The sequence below is a fragment of the Balaenoptera ricei genome, chromosome 14 (assembly GCF_028023285.1).
Source record: "Balaenoptera ricei isolate mBalRic1 chromosome 14, mBalRic1.hap2, whole genome shotgun sequence".
Taxonomy (NCBI): domain Eukaryota; kingdom Metazoa; phylum Chordata; class Mammalia; order Artiodactyla; family Balaenopteridae; genus Balaenoptera; species Balaenoptera ricei.
This window is the reverse complement of record NC_082652.1, coordinates 83,995,360-84,015,522: the sequence shown is the minus strand read 5'-3', so window position 1 is coordinate 84,015,522 and position 20,163 is coordinate 83,995,360. Positions and strand designations below refer to the sequence as shown.

General features: G+C 31.8%; 1 protein-coding gene across 1 annotated transcript in view; it reads left to right on the top strand.

Annotated features, from left to right (window-relative positions):
- Nucleotides 1-20,163, top strand: part of CDH19 (cadherin 19) — an 87,175-nt gene that overhangs the window by 14,235 nt on the left and 52,777 nt on the right. The window contains exons 3-4 of the mRNA XM_059894226.1: nt 13,225-13,524; nt 16,740-17,034. Coding sequence (XP_059750209.1) covers nt 13,330-13,524; nt 16,740-17,034 — 490 coding nt within the window. The 5' untranslated portion in view covers nt 13,225-13,329. The remainder of the gene's footprint in view (nt 1-13,224; nt 13,525-16,739; nt 17,035-20,163) is intronic.

Genomic DNA, 20,163 nt, shown 5'->3' with positions numbered 1-20,163 from the left:
GCAATGGATATATAATTGAGATTTCTTCATATATCAATATAATCCAAATCAGTTGAAATTAATGGACTAGGTCTACATATATCAATATAGATAGGTCTAAGTCATTGATTAAATATTCAATAGCAAAACTCTACATAATATATTATTCATGCATATTTTTGAACGCTGAATATATTTTATTTGTAAACATCTATAGAGTAAGTTTTTTTTAATCTATAGAAATAAATCTCTTCATATTCAAGATAATAGTTATCATTTTGATGGAAAGGGAGGAAGATACATGTGGTTTGAAGATTCAGGTATATCTATGATTTTTTAACTATTTAAAATAACAAAATATAATAAAAGGTTAATATTTGAAAAGTTTTATAACACTCAGTGTGCTTAAGTAAAAATACTTATCAAAGTAGACTAATAAGTAATCACTGCATTTTGGATGGAATTCCAATTGTTTTTAATATGTTTCTGTGTATAAAATGTTTAATTACATATAAGCACTTTAATTACATATAAACATTATATATAACATAAACAATAAATTATATACACATTGTTTTCAACAATAAAACAAAATATATACATTGTTTCAGTGTGTGTGTGTGTATAACAGATTGTTCATATTGATTGAGTGTTGGGACTTGATATAAAATATATATTTGAGAATAGTTCATGTATTTGTGCACTTGCTTTTTGAAAATTTTAGACCTGCCACTACTATTTTATGTATGTGTGAATGTAGACTTACCTTTAGATGTATATTTCTTTTGGTATATACTACTCTCAATTACCTTTCATCTTTGTAATCATACATAAAGTAAAATCAACAGTAAAGCATTTCTTTATTTACAGTAAAAATTTAACATCTACTTTTCTTTATTCCAACTATTACGTGCTGTTGTTTTAAATGTTAAATAACACTACAGACTAAAAACAGCTAACATAAAAATATTTTATGCTTGCCACCTCAAGTCATGGGAATGCTACCAGATTGAATGTCTATCTATCTATATTCAAGCATAACTCCAAACAAAAAAATTAATACCTTAACTAATTACCTGAGAAAGAAAAGAAATAGGTTATGCCCCTCAGAGGGGGGAAAAAAAGGATTAAAATCGGTTATTTTCCAGGAAATTCATTATCCCAGCTAACCTTAATTTTAAAAGTTGTTCATTATAACTCTGATGAACTGAAGATTTCTTTCAAGTTTTTATTTTTAGTGTCGTATCCAAAACTGATTTTAGTATTTCATAGATTGTTGACATGCATGTAAAATATCCTGGTATTAAATGCTTGAGAAATGTACCCAAAATTGAATGTACCCAACAAATGGGGAAATCACAAAGAAAAATAAAATTCAAGATAAAAGATTTTAACCATTTGCTTTAAAAATACTGCAGAAATGGCAGAAGAAATAATTCAGTACCTAATATTGTGGAGAAAATATCCCAGAAAAATCAGGACTGGATTGAACTAGAGAAACCAAGACTTGACATATACACAAGAAAAAATTAACTGAATTATACAGGCTACGGAGATTTGTAGCCTATTAACCTATGCTTCATATCTTAACTTGAGAATACTTAACTTGGGCAGCTGTTTGAAATAATGTTTTTGAAGTTAATATGCAAATGTACTTGTCCTTGGGCACATCATATTTCTCCCCAACTCTGACCCTATTCGACTTCTTGTATTCTTTCAAGTTAGGCATTTTTATCTCTTCTATTACTCTGACAAGTCTTTATTCCAGCTATTTTCTATAGCTGGGCTTTGTGATCCCCTTTCTCTCATTAGTTTATATAAGCTCACTTTGATCTTTCTTCTCTTTTTAAGTGGAAGTTAATAATTAGTATCTCCTTGAATTACAAGGAAGATTAACAGGAAAATACATGGAGGACCTACCATGGTGTCAAGAATAAATTTGGTGATTTTATCAGGGTGCTAGGCTATGAACCAAGTTCTCAGCAATCTCATACCACAAACACTTAAGAGTCAGTGGGGATGCAGTCCCTCAGTGACTCAAGCTTGATTGAGACTCCACCATTTCATAACTACAGCATCTGGTTGTCTAAAAAAAGAAAGGTAAAGACAAAAGAATTATTCACAGTTCTTTTACTGCTTCTGTTCTGAAAAAATAGGCATATAACTTTTACTTATATTTCATTAACAAAATTAATCTCATAACCCTGCCCAGTTGTAGTAGGGTTATTGGTAAACCATGATATGTCTACCATAGTGGTCGAAAGATTTTAGTTGCTTTTTTACTCTCTTATTTCATATCCCAGTCACGGTCATTTCAGCTTACTAATTATCCAGAAGTTAGAGATAGTTAATGAAATCCTACAGAATTAAAGCTAGGCTTTTCTTAGAGCAGTGGGGTGGAAGGGAAGATACCATGATAACAATTACAGGTTTTGCTGAGTCTGGAATCACCAAGTGCCCACTTGGAATCTTCGCCTGTAATTTTTGCAGGTATCTCAACCTCAGTATTTCCAAACCTACCTTTGACATCCCCTACACAGGAAATCTCTCTTGAAATCCCATTAGCCATCAAGTTTTGTCAATTCCGTTTCCATATTATTCATTGCTGCTCTTACTCATATTATCCCTTTCTGGGCACCGTAATTAATCTGAGTGCTGGGATGCAGTAGAACCTTCAAGTGGGCAATAAATTGTCACAATAGATGGGAGAAACAGAACAACCATTTCAAAGTCCTGGAATTGCAGATGCTTTTTTAGCCCTGATTAGAAAATTCAAATTATTTCATTGAAAACTAACATCATATTAACTAATGTTTAAAATAAAAATAAGTACAAATGAAATATGAAGGTAGACATTGAGATGGGAAATGTAGGTGATACAGAGTCTGCAAGATATTTCAGCTAGAACAGTTTGAGAACTTAACATTTTTCTATTGCTTCTGCATTTAAGTAAGTAGAGAAGGTTTTAAATAGATTCACACAAATATAGAGTACCTCTTTTTGAAATGAATGTTGAGGCAGGGTCTACAACATAGAAAAAGTAAACTTCAAGGTGCAGTCCAAAACCTTCCCCCAACCACCTATGTTACTACTCTATAAAGAATTATAAAGATGCTTATGGAATAAGGGGGGCTGTTAAGAGGCATTCATTTTCTTTTTCTTTCACAAATAATTAGTCAAATTAAAATAGAAAAAGGAAAATAATCTCTAACTACTTCCTCTGTGATAATATTACCACTCACAGCCCCAAGAGTCTCATTTTACTATTAGTTTCACACTGAGGTTTTGTAAAATTTGCTTTCTTCAAACATTGAGATCCCAATATAAGAAGTTAGACATGCTTCTTTAAATTGATATAGAGAAACATTTTATCTTATTTTTTAAGTAGTATTTTAGAAACCATGATTTTCAGAATTTTTTTTTTTTGAGCTTTGGAACTTCCTGAGCATTGCAAAATGTGTCTTTTGATATATTATTTTGGCCAAGCCTACTCAATGGTTTTCTGAAGACAAAGACATTATATTAATTGCCATCTGCTTTTCTCTATGAGAAGCTGGCTTAGTTTAGCCTAGTTTCAGCCTTCCACAAGCCTTTCAGAATACATTACATTTTTATAAGTTTTCACAGATTGAATAATTATCTGTATGTAACCAAGAAGAGGTCATAGAAAAGACAGTTTCTAATTAGATTCAGTTGCAAACTGTGTAAGTGCATAGATTATAATATTTTTCATCCCTTAAGTCATGATTAGTCTTCTTTGAAAACATAATTGTTTTGAGTCACACTGGGATCATTTTCAGCCTGTATATGTCCATGCAATATCACATATTTCTTCAAGCATGACAATGTTTATTTGTCATAGTCACTTAGCATGCTTGGAAAAAATATAATGACATTCAAATCCTTTGAAAATACATGCAGAACACATACATTAGGGACAATGTATCCTACACTATGTTTGCAATAGTCATATATAAAATTTTTATATGTGCATGAAGTTTGCAGAAATCACAGTAGCTGACTACTTCAAAGTTTAGAAATAAAGAAATCATTAGATCTTTACTACCCAGGTATAGGTAACTATTCTTATAGAGCTAGTTTAAAATACTTACATAACACATATAGCACAGGGAACTCTGCTCAATATTATGTAACAACCTAAATGGGAAAATAATTTGAAAAAAATATATATATGTATAACTGAATCACTTTGCAGTACACCTGAAATTATCACAACATTGTTAATCAACTATACTCCAATATAAAATAAAAAGTTTAAAAAAAGAATAAAATTTTAATGTCATGGAAAAAATTTTTTAAAATAAAATAAATAAATAAAATACATAGCACATGCTATGTGTCAGATAATATTCTGGGTACATCAACTCATATAATCAAGATAACAACCTGAAGGGATAGGCCCTATTATCATCCTCATTTTTCATGTGACAAAACTGAGGCACCCAGAGGTTAAGCCAATTGCCCAAAGTCACACAGCTATTGGTTGGTAGGGCTGGTCTAGTAATAGTCATCCTTGCCCCACAGGTGGCGCTCTTCACTCCGTCAAGCAGCCTTTAGAACATTTCATTTCAACATATTTGGGAGAATAACCTCAGTCAGGAAATAGTAAACTCTTGATCTTCATTACGGTGCTACATAACCTTAATCTATGTAAAATAGTTATATAATTCATTATAAAACTCTGTGTATATATGTATTAATGAAATAAATATTAAAACTAAAAAATAGAAATACATATTAATTTTACTACATTTATAATTCCTCAATTCACAGATGATTTCTATCTGCATTTGAGGGCATAGTCTTCCAGGCTTTCTTCTCTGAATTTGTCTACACTTATTGTCAAATTAATGGAATCATTTTCTGTGTATTTAATTTCTTTATTTCACCTAACAAAGTGTTGCAGCATATTTCTGTTTCATTAAATGACTTTACAGCACAACATTTACAGCAACATAATGGCTGAATAACATTATGTTAACATGAATTTTGAAATTTGTTTTTATTCAATTGTTTCTTTGTCAACTCTGAGAGCAATTTTGTATATCTTCTCCAAATGGTATATAGGGTATTCAGTGATTTTCCAGTGTTTTAAAATTATGCAATGATAGAAAAATATAGACAAATACATATTGGTTTACCTCCAGAAATAATATATTAGAATACCTTTTGAAGTGTTAGAATTAAAGCACTGTTTTATATGTCCATGTTATATATTTTCACAAGAACATTAAGAGAAAAAGATTTCAAAAAAAGAAAGTATTTTCACAGCAGTCACACAAGAAAATAAGTGTGAGAAATAGCCTATGGACATGCAATGGCTAAATTAAAATTAGGTTACAAAAATAGTAAAGACATAATTAAGTTCTATACATATTAATTGCATTGGCAACATGTAGTGAGGAATATAGTCCAAAAGGAGTTTAGGCAAATCTTCAGCACAGAAGCATACCAAGATTTAGCCTTGAAATTATAAGAATAAATCATAGTTTGGTAGCTTGTGGAAGGGGAATAAAAGGTAGAATATGAGACTTTTAAAAATGAGATTTTGCCAGTGTGTATTTCATCAACTGGAATCTGTCTCTTCTCATTCTAGAATATTTTGCATGGTCAGGTTCAATCTTGTCAACACATAGCACTCCAAATATGGGGCTCATTAATCCACAGCCCTCCCCACTACTCCAGAACAGAGTTCACAACAGCCAGACCAGGAATGGAACGACTCCATATTTTAGGACACTACACACATAGTGAATGGGGAAGGCTGTAAGTTCAAAGAGGGCTTAGGAGATTCTCATACAGGTGTTCTGACACTATATTGCTTCATGTGTGGCATACACTTTTAATTCCACAATAAATACTCAAAATGTAAGTCTAATGAGAGTTTATAAATGGGACAAAGAAAAGGTCTTTAACATTCTAGATCTATTAATAAAGAACTAGCACATGGTTAATTATAATTTTTGGTTCAAAAATTGTCTTTCTTCCTTCTCACTTATACCTGCAAGCTATATCCACTCATTTCTTGTTATATTCTTATTAGCAGTTCTGAGAAAGCCATTTAAAAGCCTTTATTTATAATGTCACTCTAAGAGACTGCCAAGTTTCCCTTGATTTTTGAGATCACAAATAGGATTAAGTTTCTATATTTATCCCATCCACATTTCCCCAGCTCCAACTTTTATCTCCCCACACACAGCCACCAAATCCATCATTCTGACTTATTCTTTCCTTTTTTTTTTTTTTGTGACCCCAAGAATCTTTAGAGTAAGAGGGAAAATGATGGTCCAAAAGGAGATAATAGAAAACATTTTATTATGTCTAGTTTCAAGACTGGTCCAAATGTTAATATGCAATTTATAGATCTTTATTCAACTTCAATAATGTGAACTATCAGTGACAGATATCATGCACAGTGTTAGATATCTATGCATTTTCTTTCTTCCATTCAGTAAAGCACAATGTATATTGTACACTCCATGCCCTTAAAATTAGATTTCCATTCCTACCTCTATTTGGTACTATGCAGGTCACTTAAAATTTCTGAATAGACATTTCTTCATATGTGAATGTAAAGTATTACATGAAATATACTTTTCTATACTAAAATCATGTGATTCTACTTGGATATAATATGTTGATGCTTACAGTAATGTTACTCAGATATTATTATAATTATTTTATTATGTAATATTGTGTTAGTATCCATGCCATTTTATTTTTATACATCATGTAGTTTGAAATATACTATAATCTACATTTTATTTAATATTTACAAATATGCCTAGATACTGGCAATGATATGATATCCAAACACACTAACATGAGACAGTGTTAGCGCATTTTTTTCATATTGAAATATTATGCAGATTCGTATCCACGTATTCACCTGACTGTAAAATATAACCAAGATTGCAGATGTAGGTCACTGGCGATTTCTCTAGGGCCCATTTCAGACATACTAACTGATAACAGTTTTCCTTATTAGCCTGAACTCAGCCCTGAATATTTCTCAGACTGGCACTGCTGACAGCTGTCAACACTCTTCAATCAGAAGTGGACTATTATTTGAAACGTTTTTCCCTTCCCCTGAAATGTATGACCATTATAGAATATTTGGAATATACAAGAGTGTAAACGAAGTCACAATAGTTCATCATTCGGGCATGCTTACTGCCACCGTTTCATTCCTCTATTTTTATATTGAGGTTCAAATGAAAGGGTATTCGTATCTGTTTTGTTATGATATAGGAATATGAAATAGTGATAGTTTAACTTTAAATATTTCAATCATACACTTAAACTGAAAAAAAATAACATATGGTAGAAAAATCACCCAGGTTTAATGAATATTATGATTTGACACCTTTAGATTGCTTTAGAGGGAGGAAAATGTGACAGACGCTTCTCAACTTCAAACTTTAAACCAGTTTCTCTTTCTCCTATCATGTTAATTACCATAATAAATTTTGTGTGTTGTTTTTCTTTTCCTAGGCTTATTTTACAAAATCAATTTATGAGAATAGTCTCATATGGCATCACCTTACAACTTTGAAACATTTTTATCTTGTATCATATGGTGCCCTAATTTGAACTTTTTTTTAATACATTTTTTCTAGTTAATCCAATTGATCTTTGCCTCTAAGTGGACAAATTTTTCTAGGTGTAAAGCAGTAAAAAAGAAGCTCTTAGTTTATAGATTAAGCTAACTTCTAAATATACTAAATTTGGACAAATTATCTCCACAATGATTGTCCAAATTTTCAACTTCATTAACATTGTGTAGGAGTTCTATTTTCTGTATATTTTCATCAATGGCTGGTACTAAAATATTTAATAATTTTGGTCCATCATAGTGATTTAAAAAATGCAAAATAAATCATTTTTATTTTTGTTGTTGTTGAATATATATATATATACATTTTTTTAAGATTAATTGATTGATTGATTGATTGCTATGTTGGGTCTTCGTTTCTGTGCTAGGGCTTTCTGTAGTTGCGGCAAGCAGGGGCCACTCTTCATCGCGGTGTGCGGGCCTCTCATGATTGTGGCCTCTCTTGTTGCGGACGGAGCACAGGCTCCAGACGCGCAGGCTCAGTAGTTGTGGCTCACGGGCCTAGTTGCTCCGCGGCATGTGGGATCTTCCCAGACCAGGGCGCGAACCCGTGTCCCCTGCGTTAGCAGGCAGACTCTCAACCACTGCGCCACCAGGGAAGCCCCAATATATGTGTTTTAAACACAAGTGAAGAATAAAAAAATAGCTGTGCAAATACTTATTAGCCAATTTCAAGGATATTAATTACCAGTATGACCACAAAGAAACTTTTATAACTAACAAAATTAGCAATATTTTCTCTTTATCATCTAATAACCAACTTATATTAAATAATACAGATTCATAAAAATGTTAAGATAAAAATAGGCTTATACAAATCAAGATCTAGATAATGTCTCCGTTTTACACTTGTTCTTGTGTCTTAAACATCTTTTAATCTACTATAATATCTTCTTTAAAACCCTTCACTTTTTTTCTCAAACTACTGACATGAAGAAACTATATCAGTTTTTTGATAGACAAATGCTATTTAAAATTCATTGTGTATACGATCTCACACATAGTGTGATAAATGCAGACTCAGTGTCAGTATATCTGGAGTAGCTCAAGACTCAGCATTTTTAATAACATGCTGCTGTTCCACAGATCACAAGGTGGGTAGAAAATCCATAGAAAGGTTAACAATTTGGATTTGTTTGGTTATTTTGGTTTCATTTTTTGGACATATTTTTACTTCTGTAAGACCATCATCACAATCAAGATAATGAGCATAGCCATCACCCCCAAATTTTCTCTTGTGACCCTTGGTAGTACCTTCTTCCTATTCCTCTCCATCTCTATTCTCTCTCAAGAACTTATCTGTTTTCTGTCCCTGTAATAGTTTTGAATTTTCTAGAATTATATATAAATGGAAACATGCAATCTGAATTATTTTTTGTCAAGCTTCTTTCACTCAGCATAACTATTGGAGATGTTACTTTGTGCATCAATAGTTCATTTCTTTTTACTACTGAGCATTATTACACCACATGGACATACCACACTTTGTTAATACATTAACTTGTTGGTGGGTATTTGATTTGTATCCAGTTTTGGCTATTATAAATAAAGTTGCTTTAAACATTCTTGTAAACATCTTTGTATGGACAAATAATTTTATTTCTCTGGGGCAAATATCTGAGAACAGAATGACTGTATCATACGGTCAGCGTATGTTTAAGTTTTAAACAAACTGCGCATCTGTTTTCTACAATGGTTGTGCCGGGTTCCATTCCCACCAGCAGTGCATGAAAAGAAACTATATTCCATTTGGTGCAGCAATCTATAGTCTTAATTATTTTATGTTGATTGATGGTACTTTTAACATTTTTTATACGTCAGTGATTTTTTTTGTCCTATTGGTGTTTCAATAGAGGAAACCAGTGTTACCTACTCCACGATTATAACTGTCTACTTCTCCTTAGCACTGTTGATATTTGTTTCATGTATTCTAAAGCTCTGGTATTAACTTCAGTCACATAGGACTGTTAGGCCTTTTTGATTAATTTACTTTTTTATCTTTATAAATGCACTTGTTATGTCAGGTAATACTTCTTGTCTTGAGGTCTTGTTTCTGAGATATTAATACAGCATTTCAGCTAACTTACAATTATTATTTTATGGTATATCTTTTCTCATCCTTGTCCTTACAACCTATCTGTGTATTTATAATTAAATTATTTCTTTAGTACATAGTTGGGTTAAGTTTTAAAATCCAAAACTGACAAACAGTGCATATTATTTGTTGTGTTTTATTAATCTCTTTTTAATGCAATGATTCATTTGGTTAAATTTGCTATACACTCTTGAGTTCACTTCTTTCCCCTTATTCTCCTGTTTATTATTGTACTAATAAAAGGTAATTTTTAGAATCTTATTTTCCCTTTCTTAGTCACTTAATATGGCCCTTTGTTTGTTTTCAGTGATTGCTCTAGTGATTTTGATGTGCATCCTTCACTTCTCACAGCAGTCTACTTGAATACTTGCTATATCACTTTATCTATAATGTAAGAAGTTGACCACCAGATAGTTTAATTTCCCACATCCCGTTATTTGCGCCATTATATTCTACATGTTATATATCCCATAATATTGTTATTAATTTATAAATAGTGAATTATTTTCAAAATATTAATCAAAACAAAAATAGCCTTTTATATTTATCTATATATTTAATATTGCCTTCTAAATTCATTACTTTATATTGGTTCATATGTCCTTCATTCTGAAGAGTTTCTACTTAATATTTTTATAGTGCAACTGTGCTGTTGATTAATTCTTCTGATTTGCTTTATATTACTCTTGTTTTGAAGGATATGTAATTACATGTTAAAAGTTTTTGTCTCAGAACTTTATGTATGTCATTCTATTGCCATCAGTCTTACATTATTTCTGATGAACATTTAATGGATATTCTTATTATTTCCCTTTTTTCTCTGGTGAGTTTTTAATATTTTCTCTTTATATTTTATTTTTAGTAATTTTACAATAACATGATTTTTGTTTGTTTTGTTTTATTCTTGCTTAGTGTTTGTTGAGTGTCTTTTTGGGTGGGATATTGTTCTGCACATTTGAAAAACCATTGGCCACTATTATTTTCTCTTCTTTCTTTTTGGGACTTCAGTTATATATATATGTTATACTATTTGAGATTGTCCCATAATTATTGAAATTCTCTCTATTTTTAAAAATTATTTTTTCTACTGTCTATGTTATCTTTCTACTTTAATTTGAATCATTTCCATAAAACAATCTTTAAACCAATGACATTTTCTTCTGTAATGTTCAATCTTTTGATAAAACCATTTTGGATTTCAGATATTATATCATTCAATTCTAGGAGTTTCATTTTTTGAGTTTTTCTTTTTCTGCTGTGTTTCATCATATGGTCACTGAAATATTTGATTTAGACAATTGTCATCAATAACTGGTAAAACTTTAAAAGAAAGGGTGACTAGGAAATTCATAATAAATGATTCAAATGACAGTACATGAATCTACTAATGAATCTTAGGAACAAGAACAACAACTTCAGGACAGGAAACAAAACATGACAAAACTAAGTATTTTGTGCCTCCAGATATCATGGAATATGAAATATACAGCATCAGCTATGAGTATTGTTGACAAATATTTTAAATTGCATCTAATCAAGACTCTACTAATTTAAAGGGAATAAAGAACTATATTAAACCACACTATGGGCATGCAGTCAGAAAAATCCATAATGTGGGAAACTCTATAGGATCAATGACCTTGTTTGTTCAAGACATAAATGGAAAGAAAAATTAAATTTAGAGTCATGAATCTTGTGGATTAACTGAGACTTAACGAATGTCTCAACAAACTGCATTGTGGACATAGCTGAATATTGACTCAAAGATGTTTAAAGAATTTTAATTTGAGCATTGGTTGGATATTTGATTATATTGAAGACTTACTCTTAATTTTTAGTATTCAATTTTGATCTTTAAAAACGTCCTATAGCATTTGTGCCCAAGTGTGTTTGTGTGCGTGTGTGTGTGTGTAATGAATGGTTAAAATGATAACGACATTTGAAATTTGTTTTAATATCAGGAAGTGGATATGTATATAGATTAAACAAGACTGACCATGTTTTGATAATTTTGAACCTAAGTAATGGTATATAGGTGTTCATTATACTATTCTCTCTCTGTTTAGATGTATGAAGATACCGTAATATAAAGTTAACATAGATGTTATTTACCCAACATTTTAAGCATAATTCATATCACTGTTAGTGATAGTTTTACAAATGTATACAAAATATCTTCTCATGAAGAAAACTGTACTTGTTTCAAATGTTTTCATTATTCACTAGCTATCAAAATATATATTTTAGCTATTTCTAAGCAACAGACATAAGAATTTCAAATATTTAACATAAGGGTGAAATTCATCTTTAATTTTCACCTCAGCTGAATTACTTCATGACTTTCATTAAGTAAACTTATAACAAAGAATACATCTGCTTGAAGGAATTACAGAGGGACTGCAGGATCCCCGTTTATGACAATGTGTTCTTTCTTAATTAGGTGTTTTTAACAACTCTTCCTAACAAGAGCCAAAGACCTAAAAAAACCTGTCAGGGACAATCAAAAATATGTGGAGAAAATTCAAAACAAGGTCATATGAAAAACTCCTAACAGAAAGAGATTCTATGACTTTTCTGCTGATTATGGCATTGTAGATTGGACAAAATTATTTTTCTTCATTAATCCCAAACAAACAAATCCAATTTGGTTATACGGAGGCGCTATATAGATGTGGAAATTGCAAAGTTATTCAGTTTCATATAAGGGTGAGAATTACCAATCATTTCATGGAGAGCTGGTATGATCAATATCAGGTAAATGGAAAATTTTAAATGGAAAAGTCAGTAGCTTGAGTTTTTTGTCTTAATATTTAAATACTAAAAGATACCTTTCATCTACATTTTATGTATTATAAACATTCAGCCATTTTACCCAAGCACTGTAATTTTTCATTTATTATTTTAAAATAGCTTTATTTCTTTGTTAAGATGAAAAACATTCTTTCATATCTTTTGCAATATAAAAATATCTTAACAGGATTTCTATTCACATGATGTTTTATAACAGTATAAATCAGTGTAAATGTTTAAATCCCCCAGGTTTTAAGCTGAATTTTCATTTCGTCTATTTAATTAGCTATGTAAAATACCATAACATGGGAAAGTGGATGACAAAGCGTATCTATTGAAAAAAGAGGAAAAATGTCAAATTTTTCCCTGGCTTGATGGTTGATTTAATTGGATAGTTTGAATTTTACTGAGATAGAAAGGAAGAAGTAAGCAGGTTAAATTTTTTAAAATATCTCAGTGTCAGTTATCAATCAAGGAGATTGCTAGAGCAACTTTTCAACCTTCAGGCAAATTTATGACTACAGTGACTGAGCAGAAATTTGTAATTGTACCATTCAAATTATTGTTGAGTTACAAAACATAATTAAGTAGCTTAACTGGAAGATGAGTGTATATTTCTGTTCCATTTTTACAGATGCAAAAGTTGTATCCTGTTTTTAACAATTACGTGAGAAAATGTTATTTTTTAAATGTCGAGAATTTTGTTTTGTTTTTTGTTCTCTAGGAATATGAAAGATACCTAAGAGTTAAAAATATTACAAGGGAACATAAGATTTTTGTTTGCAACATACTGTTCCTCTGAAGAGTACCAGTTGGAATCAAGATCAGAATGAATTTCTGCTTATTGCTGCCTTTTACGTTGGGAATTCCTCTCCTATTGCCTTGCCTTATAGCAACAGAAAACTCTAAAACAGAGGAAGTTAAGCACCCAGCGGGATCTCATTTGAGAGTGAGGCGGGGCTGGATGTGGAACCAGTTTTTTGTACCAGAAGAAATGAATAAGACTAGACATCACATTGGCCAGGTACTGATTTTCTGAAAGTGCTACAGGAAATAACCTTGTAAATCTGATCGAAAGAGTGAAGGAGGCTTTGGTATTTGATGAATTCTCCGTTTTTCTTAGTGGAACCATTAGAAAGCTTCAAACACCAGCATAATTGATTGTTATATTTGCAAGCACCTAAGATAGTCGCAAAAACTTGAAGAAGAGGGAAAGCTCTGGTTTTTAAATTTCACTTTAACCTCATACAAAATTGCAGCATTTATCAACATCTGGAAATGTGATGGTGTTATTTTTGGTAATGGATCAAAGCCACCACACGGAGAACAGTAATGTTTACCAACGGTATTTAGCCTGATTTTCCATTATGCTAAGTAGGTGTTGATTTACCCCTCATTAATTTTTAATGAAGCAGATTAATACCAAATCCTTTTACAGTTATGTAGCTTCAAGAGCCTACACACTTCATTTGATTAGTGAAGTTGAAGTAAAACAAATAATTATTTCATTTTCTTATAAGAATACATTTTAAGAAAATTTCCTTAATGAGACAAAACATTTCCTATTTATGTTTTTGGGTTTTATTATTATTTGATTTTCTTCAAACAGAGGTAGTTATAATATCATGTCCTTCTCTGTAAGGCTCTTTCTCTGGATGAATGAACTGAAATAAGTTTAACCACTAATTAACTGACACTAAAATTTAATTGGGCCCAAAGGGTGAAGCACTCAAAATTTATTAACTCTCTTTTTCTAGCCCTTTTAGGAGAGCTGCAGTGTTAGTGTGTTATCTGGATTCCATGAGTTCATCTGTCCCATCAGCCAAATAAATGAGTACATTCAACCAAAGGCTTAGATTAGGGTTTTAGGCAAACAGATTTCAATCGTGTGTGTGTGTGTGTGTGTATGCATGCGCGCGTGCCTGCCTGCTATAAGTAATATTTCTCATCCCTTTTTATTTTCTAAGATGACTCCAGGTAAAGCACAGGCAGAACGGTGTGAGGTCCGTTGTTAAGTGTCTGCTAGTTACCTGAGTCTCTAGCCATATTTACAGTGGACTCCACAGACCCCCATAGGCTCTCCCACCACTGAATAAGGAGAATGCTACTATTGGCAGGCAAATGTTAGTGGTAAGGCTCTACAGGGAAGTGCATCAGTGCAGTCAGAACAGGGACCAGTCACTGAATAACTCACATTTTCTGCTCCCTACACATATCTCCCATTTCCTCCTTTCATATAGCGGTTTGTTTTGCTTCTTTTTCATTCTGTAAAAATATTTATGAAAATATTCTAACAGATATTTTTTCCTCTAAACAACCTCATTAAGCTTAAACCACATACAGGTAACTGGTTTAAAAGAGAGTAATAATGAATACTTACATGCTTGTAATAACAGAGCTGGTAAAAATAAAATGTAGTTGATGTGTCCAAAATAACTTTCTTTTTGATCTGTTTGTTAAAAGAGATTAAATTTGGAAAGCACAATTAGGTAAAAATTTAGTCATATTGATTTGCCAAATTGATAGTAACTTTGTAATTGAAAAAAATTTTTGAATGGAAGTACAGAAAATTTTATAACACTAGAATCCACAAAATTGAAATGTGTTGAACTTATGCATTTTGTGACAACAAGAGGAAGATGTTCAACTTTTTTTTAATTAAATATGGGTCCTTAAAAAGATCAAGCTCACTGATCGATGAAAATTAACATGAATATACTTGAAATACATTTATTCATGACTGAATTTGACTAGTCTTCATTCTAACATTCAAATTTTCAAACTACATTGGAATAATATTTGGAAACCAGGGGCTATGCATTGCTTTCATTTGGTATACTTATTGGAGAATACATTTGTTTTCCACAATTTCTTATCACTGGGGCATGGGGATTTCACTTTTACGAGTAATGAAGGACTTTCAAATTTTAAAAGCTGTAACTCTTTTATTATCTTTTTATTATCTCCAATTTGGTTCTTTCATTGTAGAGCAGTGATGTTCAACACATTATTAAAATTATTAAAATTCGTTGTATTAGATATCTTTAGATATTCTCAACAATCATATAGAAAAATTATTAATTAGTCCAGAATAATATATTGTACTTTGAGCTATCAGAAAAATTATGGAATTAAGGTTGTATATTTTGGCTAACTTTGTAAATTTTCAGAGAAGCTCTTACTTTGAAGAAGGGAATATTCGTAAATGGTGAATCAAGAAAACCATGGATTCACAATGATTAAGAGATTATTCTCTAATGCTTCCTTTCTTTATGTAAAAATAAGTTAGATATGAAAAATCATACAATGTTACCTATATCATAACATCTTTTTTATATATAAAATTCAAAATTCCATTCACACTATGAATAATGAACAAATTTACTTTGCTCTTAAATAAATAAAATAGTGAGGACAAAAGAAGTACATTTGAGAACTGAGTGACCTATGTTGGAAAGGAAGAGTTAGAGCTAATTTGGCTAAAACTCAAGGACTAAAAGACCATGTTACGTACTGGTTTGCAAGGGAGGATCTGAGATCAAACAGGCCTTTTGGTGTAAATCATAATTCTACCCCAAAACCATGTGACTCTGTGAAAGTTTTTAAAATTTTCAGTCTCACTTTCCTTCTCTATTGAAAGAATTTATTATATAAATAATGTGTATTTTACAATGAATGCTTGAGGATTAATTGAGAAAACTAATATAAAGCAATTTGTAGATTTTATGGATGATTGAGATTATTATCATCTTCTCAACATGCTCCCTAATTTTCTTACTAATATTTCCATGTTTTCTATGTGTTTTTAGCCTAGAGATAGAACATCACTTTTTAAATTTATTTTAGATCATTAGCTCTCTGTCTCTAGGCCCTGATCTAATATAAATATTTGAGAGTATGGTTTTAGTGACTAAAAGTGTAATCATATAGAGTAAACACGAACCAACTTTTCTGTGCATAATGTATAAAAGGGGCTTTGTTTTTCAATCATTATAGTTTCTAATTAGAATCATCTGTTTAGAGTAATGAAATTTGATAGCGCTTTACGTTGAAAATTCAAAGACTTCTCTGCCTGGTGATAGATTTTAATCTTAAACTTAACATTTTACCTCACTTAATATAATATGGGAATTATATGGAATTCTTAACTTAGGGAATAATTAACAGACATGAAGATGCAATGATTAAAATTTGTCTTAACATGTTTGGAAAGTAAATTATCTCTCTTTGCACTTGCAGCTAAGATCTGATTTAGACAATGGGAACAACTCTTTCCAGTACAAGCTTTTGGGAGCTGGAGCTGGAAGTATTTTTGTCATTGATGAAAGAACAGGTGACATATATGCTGTACAGAAGCTTGATAGAGAGGAACGGTCCCTCTACACTCTAAGAGCCCAGGTAATAGACATCACTACTGGAAGGGCTATGGAACCTGAGTCTGAGTTTGTCATCAGAGTGTCGGATATCAATGACAATGAACCAAAATTCCTAGATGAACCTTATGAGGCCATTGTACCAGAGATGTCTCCAGAAGGTATTGCATATTAATTTACGTCAAAGATGTACCTATTAACAATGAAAACAGATTTAAAATTTCGAGCATATGTTTTGGAAGTGAATTATTTACCGTTCTACATGGGTACTTCCTTCTGCAAATGTGTTAAGTAAAATATTTGAAAAATTAGACTAATGATTAAAATCTTGTAAATAATCATACTATATATTAAGTAACTTGTCTTGTTAAAGTATAATTTCAGTCTTCAATAGAAAGAAAAGTTTATTTGAGTATACATAAAATTCTTTAGCTTGTTCACTTATTGGTTTCTTCAATAAAAGAATTTACTTTCCAAAACAAACTATTCTTTTGTATCTCAAAAAATACATAAGATCATCCTGAAAGAGTCACACATAAAAATAGGAGAAACAATTTATAAGACTAGAATCCTAGATGCATCCAAACAACAGAACATGAAAACTAAAAACAAAACAAGATGGTTGAAGACCTCTGTTTAGCCATATCCATTTTTAAGTTCTTTTCAAACCCAATGTCACTTTAATAAATATTTTAAATATAATACTTGTAGAAAAGAATGCTTTCCATGAGATGTAATAATTGACTGCCTTGGAAATCAGACATATCTTTCCAATAGGGGGAAAATTATGGTATGGTTATACAAAATTTGTCCACTCATTCTTTGTCAGAAAAGTTTAATAATACAACAGATAGTAAAATTTAATTAACAAAATTTACTTAAGTATGATAAACCTCAATGTGATTTAATAATTGTCATTTTTAAATTATGCTAATGTGCTTTAAAACTGCCTTACCTAAACATTTGATTCATTAGCCAGGAAGTCTAAAAATGTATATTCCATTATATATTTTCCTGATTCTTCATTTTTTTTAACATTCCAGGTAACAATTTAAAGACCTATTTCTACATGTATTCAGAACATAGGTTTTTAACAACAGCCTAAACAAATTTAGCTGTGTAGCATGTATCAAGACCAACTGTCCTTAGATATAATTGACACATTAATATTGTCCTATTTGATAGTTAGGCAGTGATATATTTCTTCTTTTTTAAAATAAATTTATTTATTTATTTATTTTTGGCTGCACTGAGTCTTCTTTGCTGTGCACAGGCTTTCTCTAGCTGTGACAAGCGGGGACCATTCTTCACTGGGGTGTGCAGGTTTCTCATTGCGGTGGCTTTTCTCGTTGCGGAGCATGGGCTCTAGGCGCACGGGCTTCCGTAGTTGTGGCACACAGCCTCAGTAGTTGTGGCTTGTGGGCTCTAGAGCACAGGCTCAGTAGTTGTGGCACACGGGCTTAGTTGCTCCGTGGCATGTGGGATCTTCCCGGACCAGGGCTTGAACCCGTGTCCCCTGCACTGGCAGGCGATTCTTAACCACTGCGCCACAGGGAAGCCCGGCAGTGATATTTCTTTTTCCCCTTTCCATTCTTCTCCTCCTCCTCCTCCTTTCTCTCCTCCTCTTCCTCCTTCTTCTTCAACTAGCATATGTTATGGTCCTCACATGTTCTAGGAACTTTTTGTAAGACTGGGGATTCAGTTGTAAAGGAAATATATGAAGTAATGGCTAGTATGGAACTTATATTTTAGTTATAGCACACGAACAGTAAATAACTATTTTAAATAAGCCAGGTAATATTTGACATTGTATGTTATTAAAAAGTGTTAAGTATGGGTAAAGTATGATGATGATTAATTGACTGGAGGAAGCGGGGACATTTAGGAAGTGACATTTGAAGGAAATGATACAAAGAGGCCAGCCATGCCATGTTCTGGGAAAAAAAATTTCCATTGCAGGGTGAGGAGAATTGCATATATCAATATTGGAGTTATTGGCATATTGCTGGCATGGAGGACATGACAAAGGATGAGATCCCCTTGGTAGAGAATTTAGGTAGAGAAAAGGCAAACATACAGGGTGACTGAACTGTTAGAACTTAGTTGACTGCTGAATTAGAATCAATGAGATTGGTCAGTCATGTAAGAAAAGAAAGACACGAGGAGAGACGTTGCACAAGAAGAGATCCTGCAACTGTGTGGAAGCTGCTTTGAGATTGAATAAAATCAATGTGATTTTTTTTTCTCAAGCATTTGGTACAAGTTTACATGCTGCATCACCTATATAAAATAAGTTTTTGCAATATGATATGTCTGATAAAGTGGGCATAGTCAAATATCGTCTTAAATTTATTTTTATAAAGTCCTTTGCAAAAACTAACTTTAAGAGTCTAGAAAGCTATCTAGAAAGACACAACTGATTTAAATTTTGCATGTTTGAAGAAAATCTCTCAAGGGTAATATAGGCAAACAATATCAACTATCAATGTAATGGATAGAATGCAGAATTGATATATTACAACATATTATGTTGTAAGTTTATTATCGGGACAAGTAAACTAAGAAATTACTTTTATTAAAATCTGATTCTGAGATAATAATTTTTTAGAATTAAACTTTTGTTCACTTAACAGGGTAGATACCAACTGATTTAAGAGATCTTCAGACTGCAAGAGTCCAATCATTGGCTCTTTGCATTTCCAAATAGTTTGTCCATCTGTGATCACGCTATGCTGACTCAACTCAGAGACTCACAATGACCTTTGGATCCTTCAGTCACCAAGAGAAGGCTTTTCCCACTCTCTGGTCTACATTCCTTGCTAATTCAATTTCATGAATCCAGTCAATTTAAATTTTTAAGAGTTGCCATCAGTTACTCAATTCTAATTACAGGATGGTGTCTTAAGGTGGAATAATAGGAGTTAAGGGTGAGAGGATTCAGTATACACATATTCATTCTGGGTTATTGGCCCTTCCCTTTACACATAATCATTGTGATCATTTTGCATTGTCACCGGTGTTCTAAAGTAGGGCAATCAGATTTCCAGTTCTACCTATGACAGCCCCACTAAACCCTATTTTTTTTTTTTTTCTGGCATCTTGTCCTAGAAGTATTTGTCCCTGATTTTTAATTTTTTTTTAATTTTATTAGTACCTGCATTACAACAAGCCAGATATAATTTGGTAGACATCTACTTTTTTTACTCGCAGCTTCTTTCATGGTGTGTGAGAAAAAGTGTGTGAGACATGTGGGCAGTGAATAAAGTTGTTTTAAGACATGGTTAAATCTG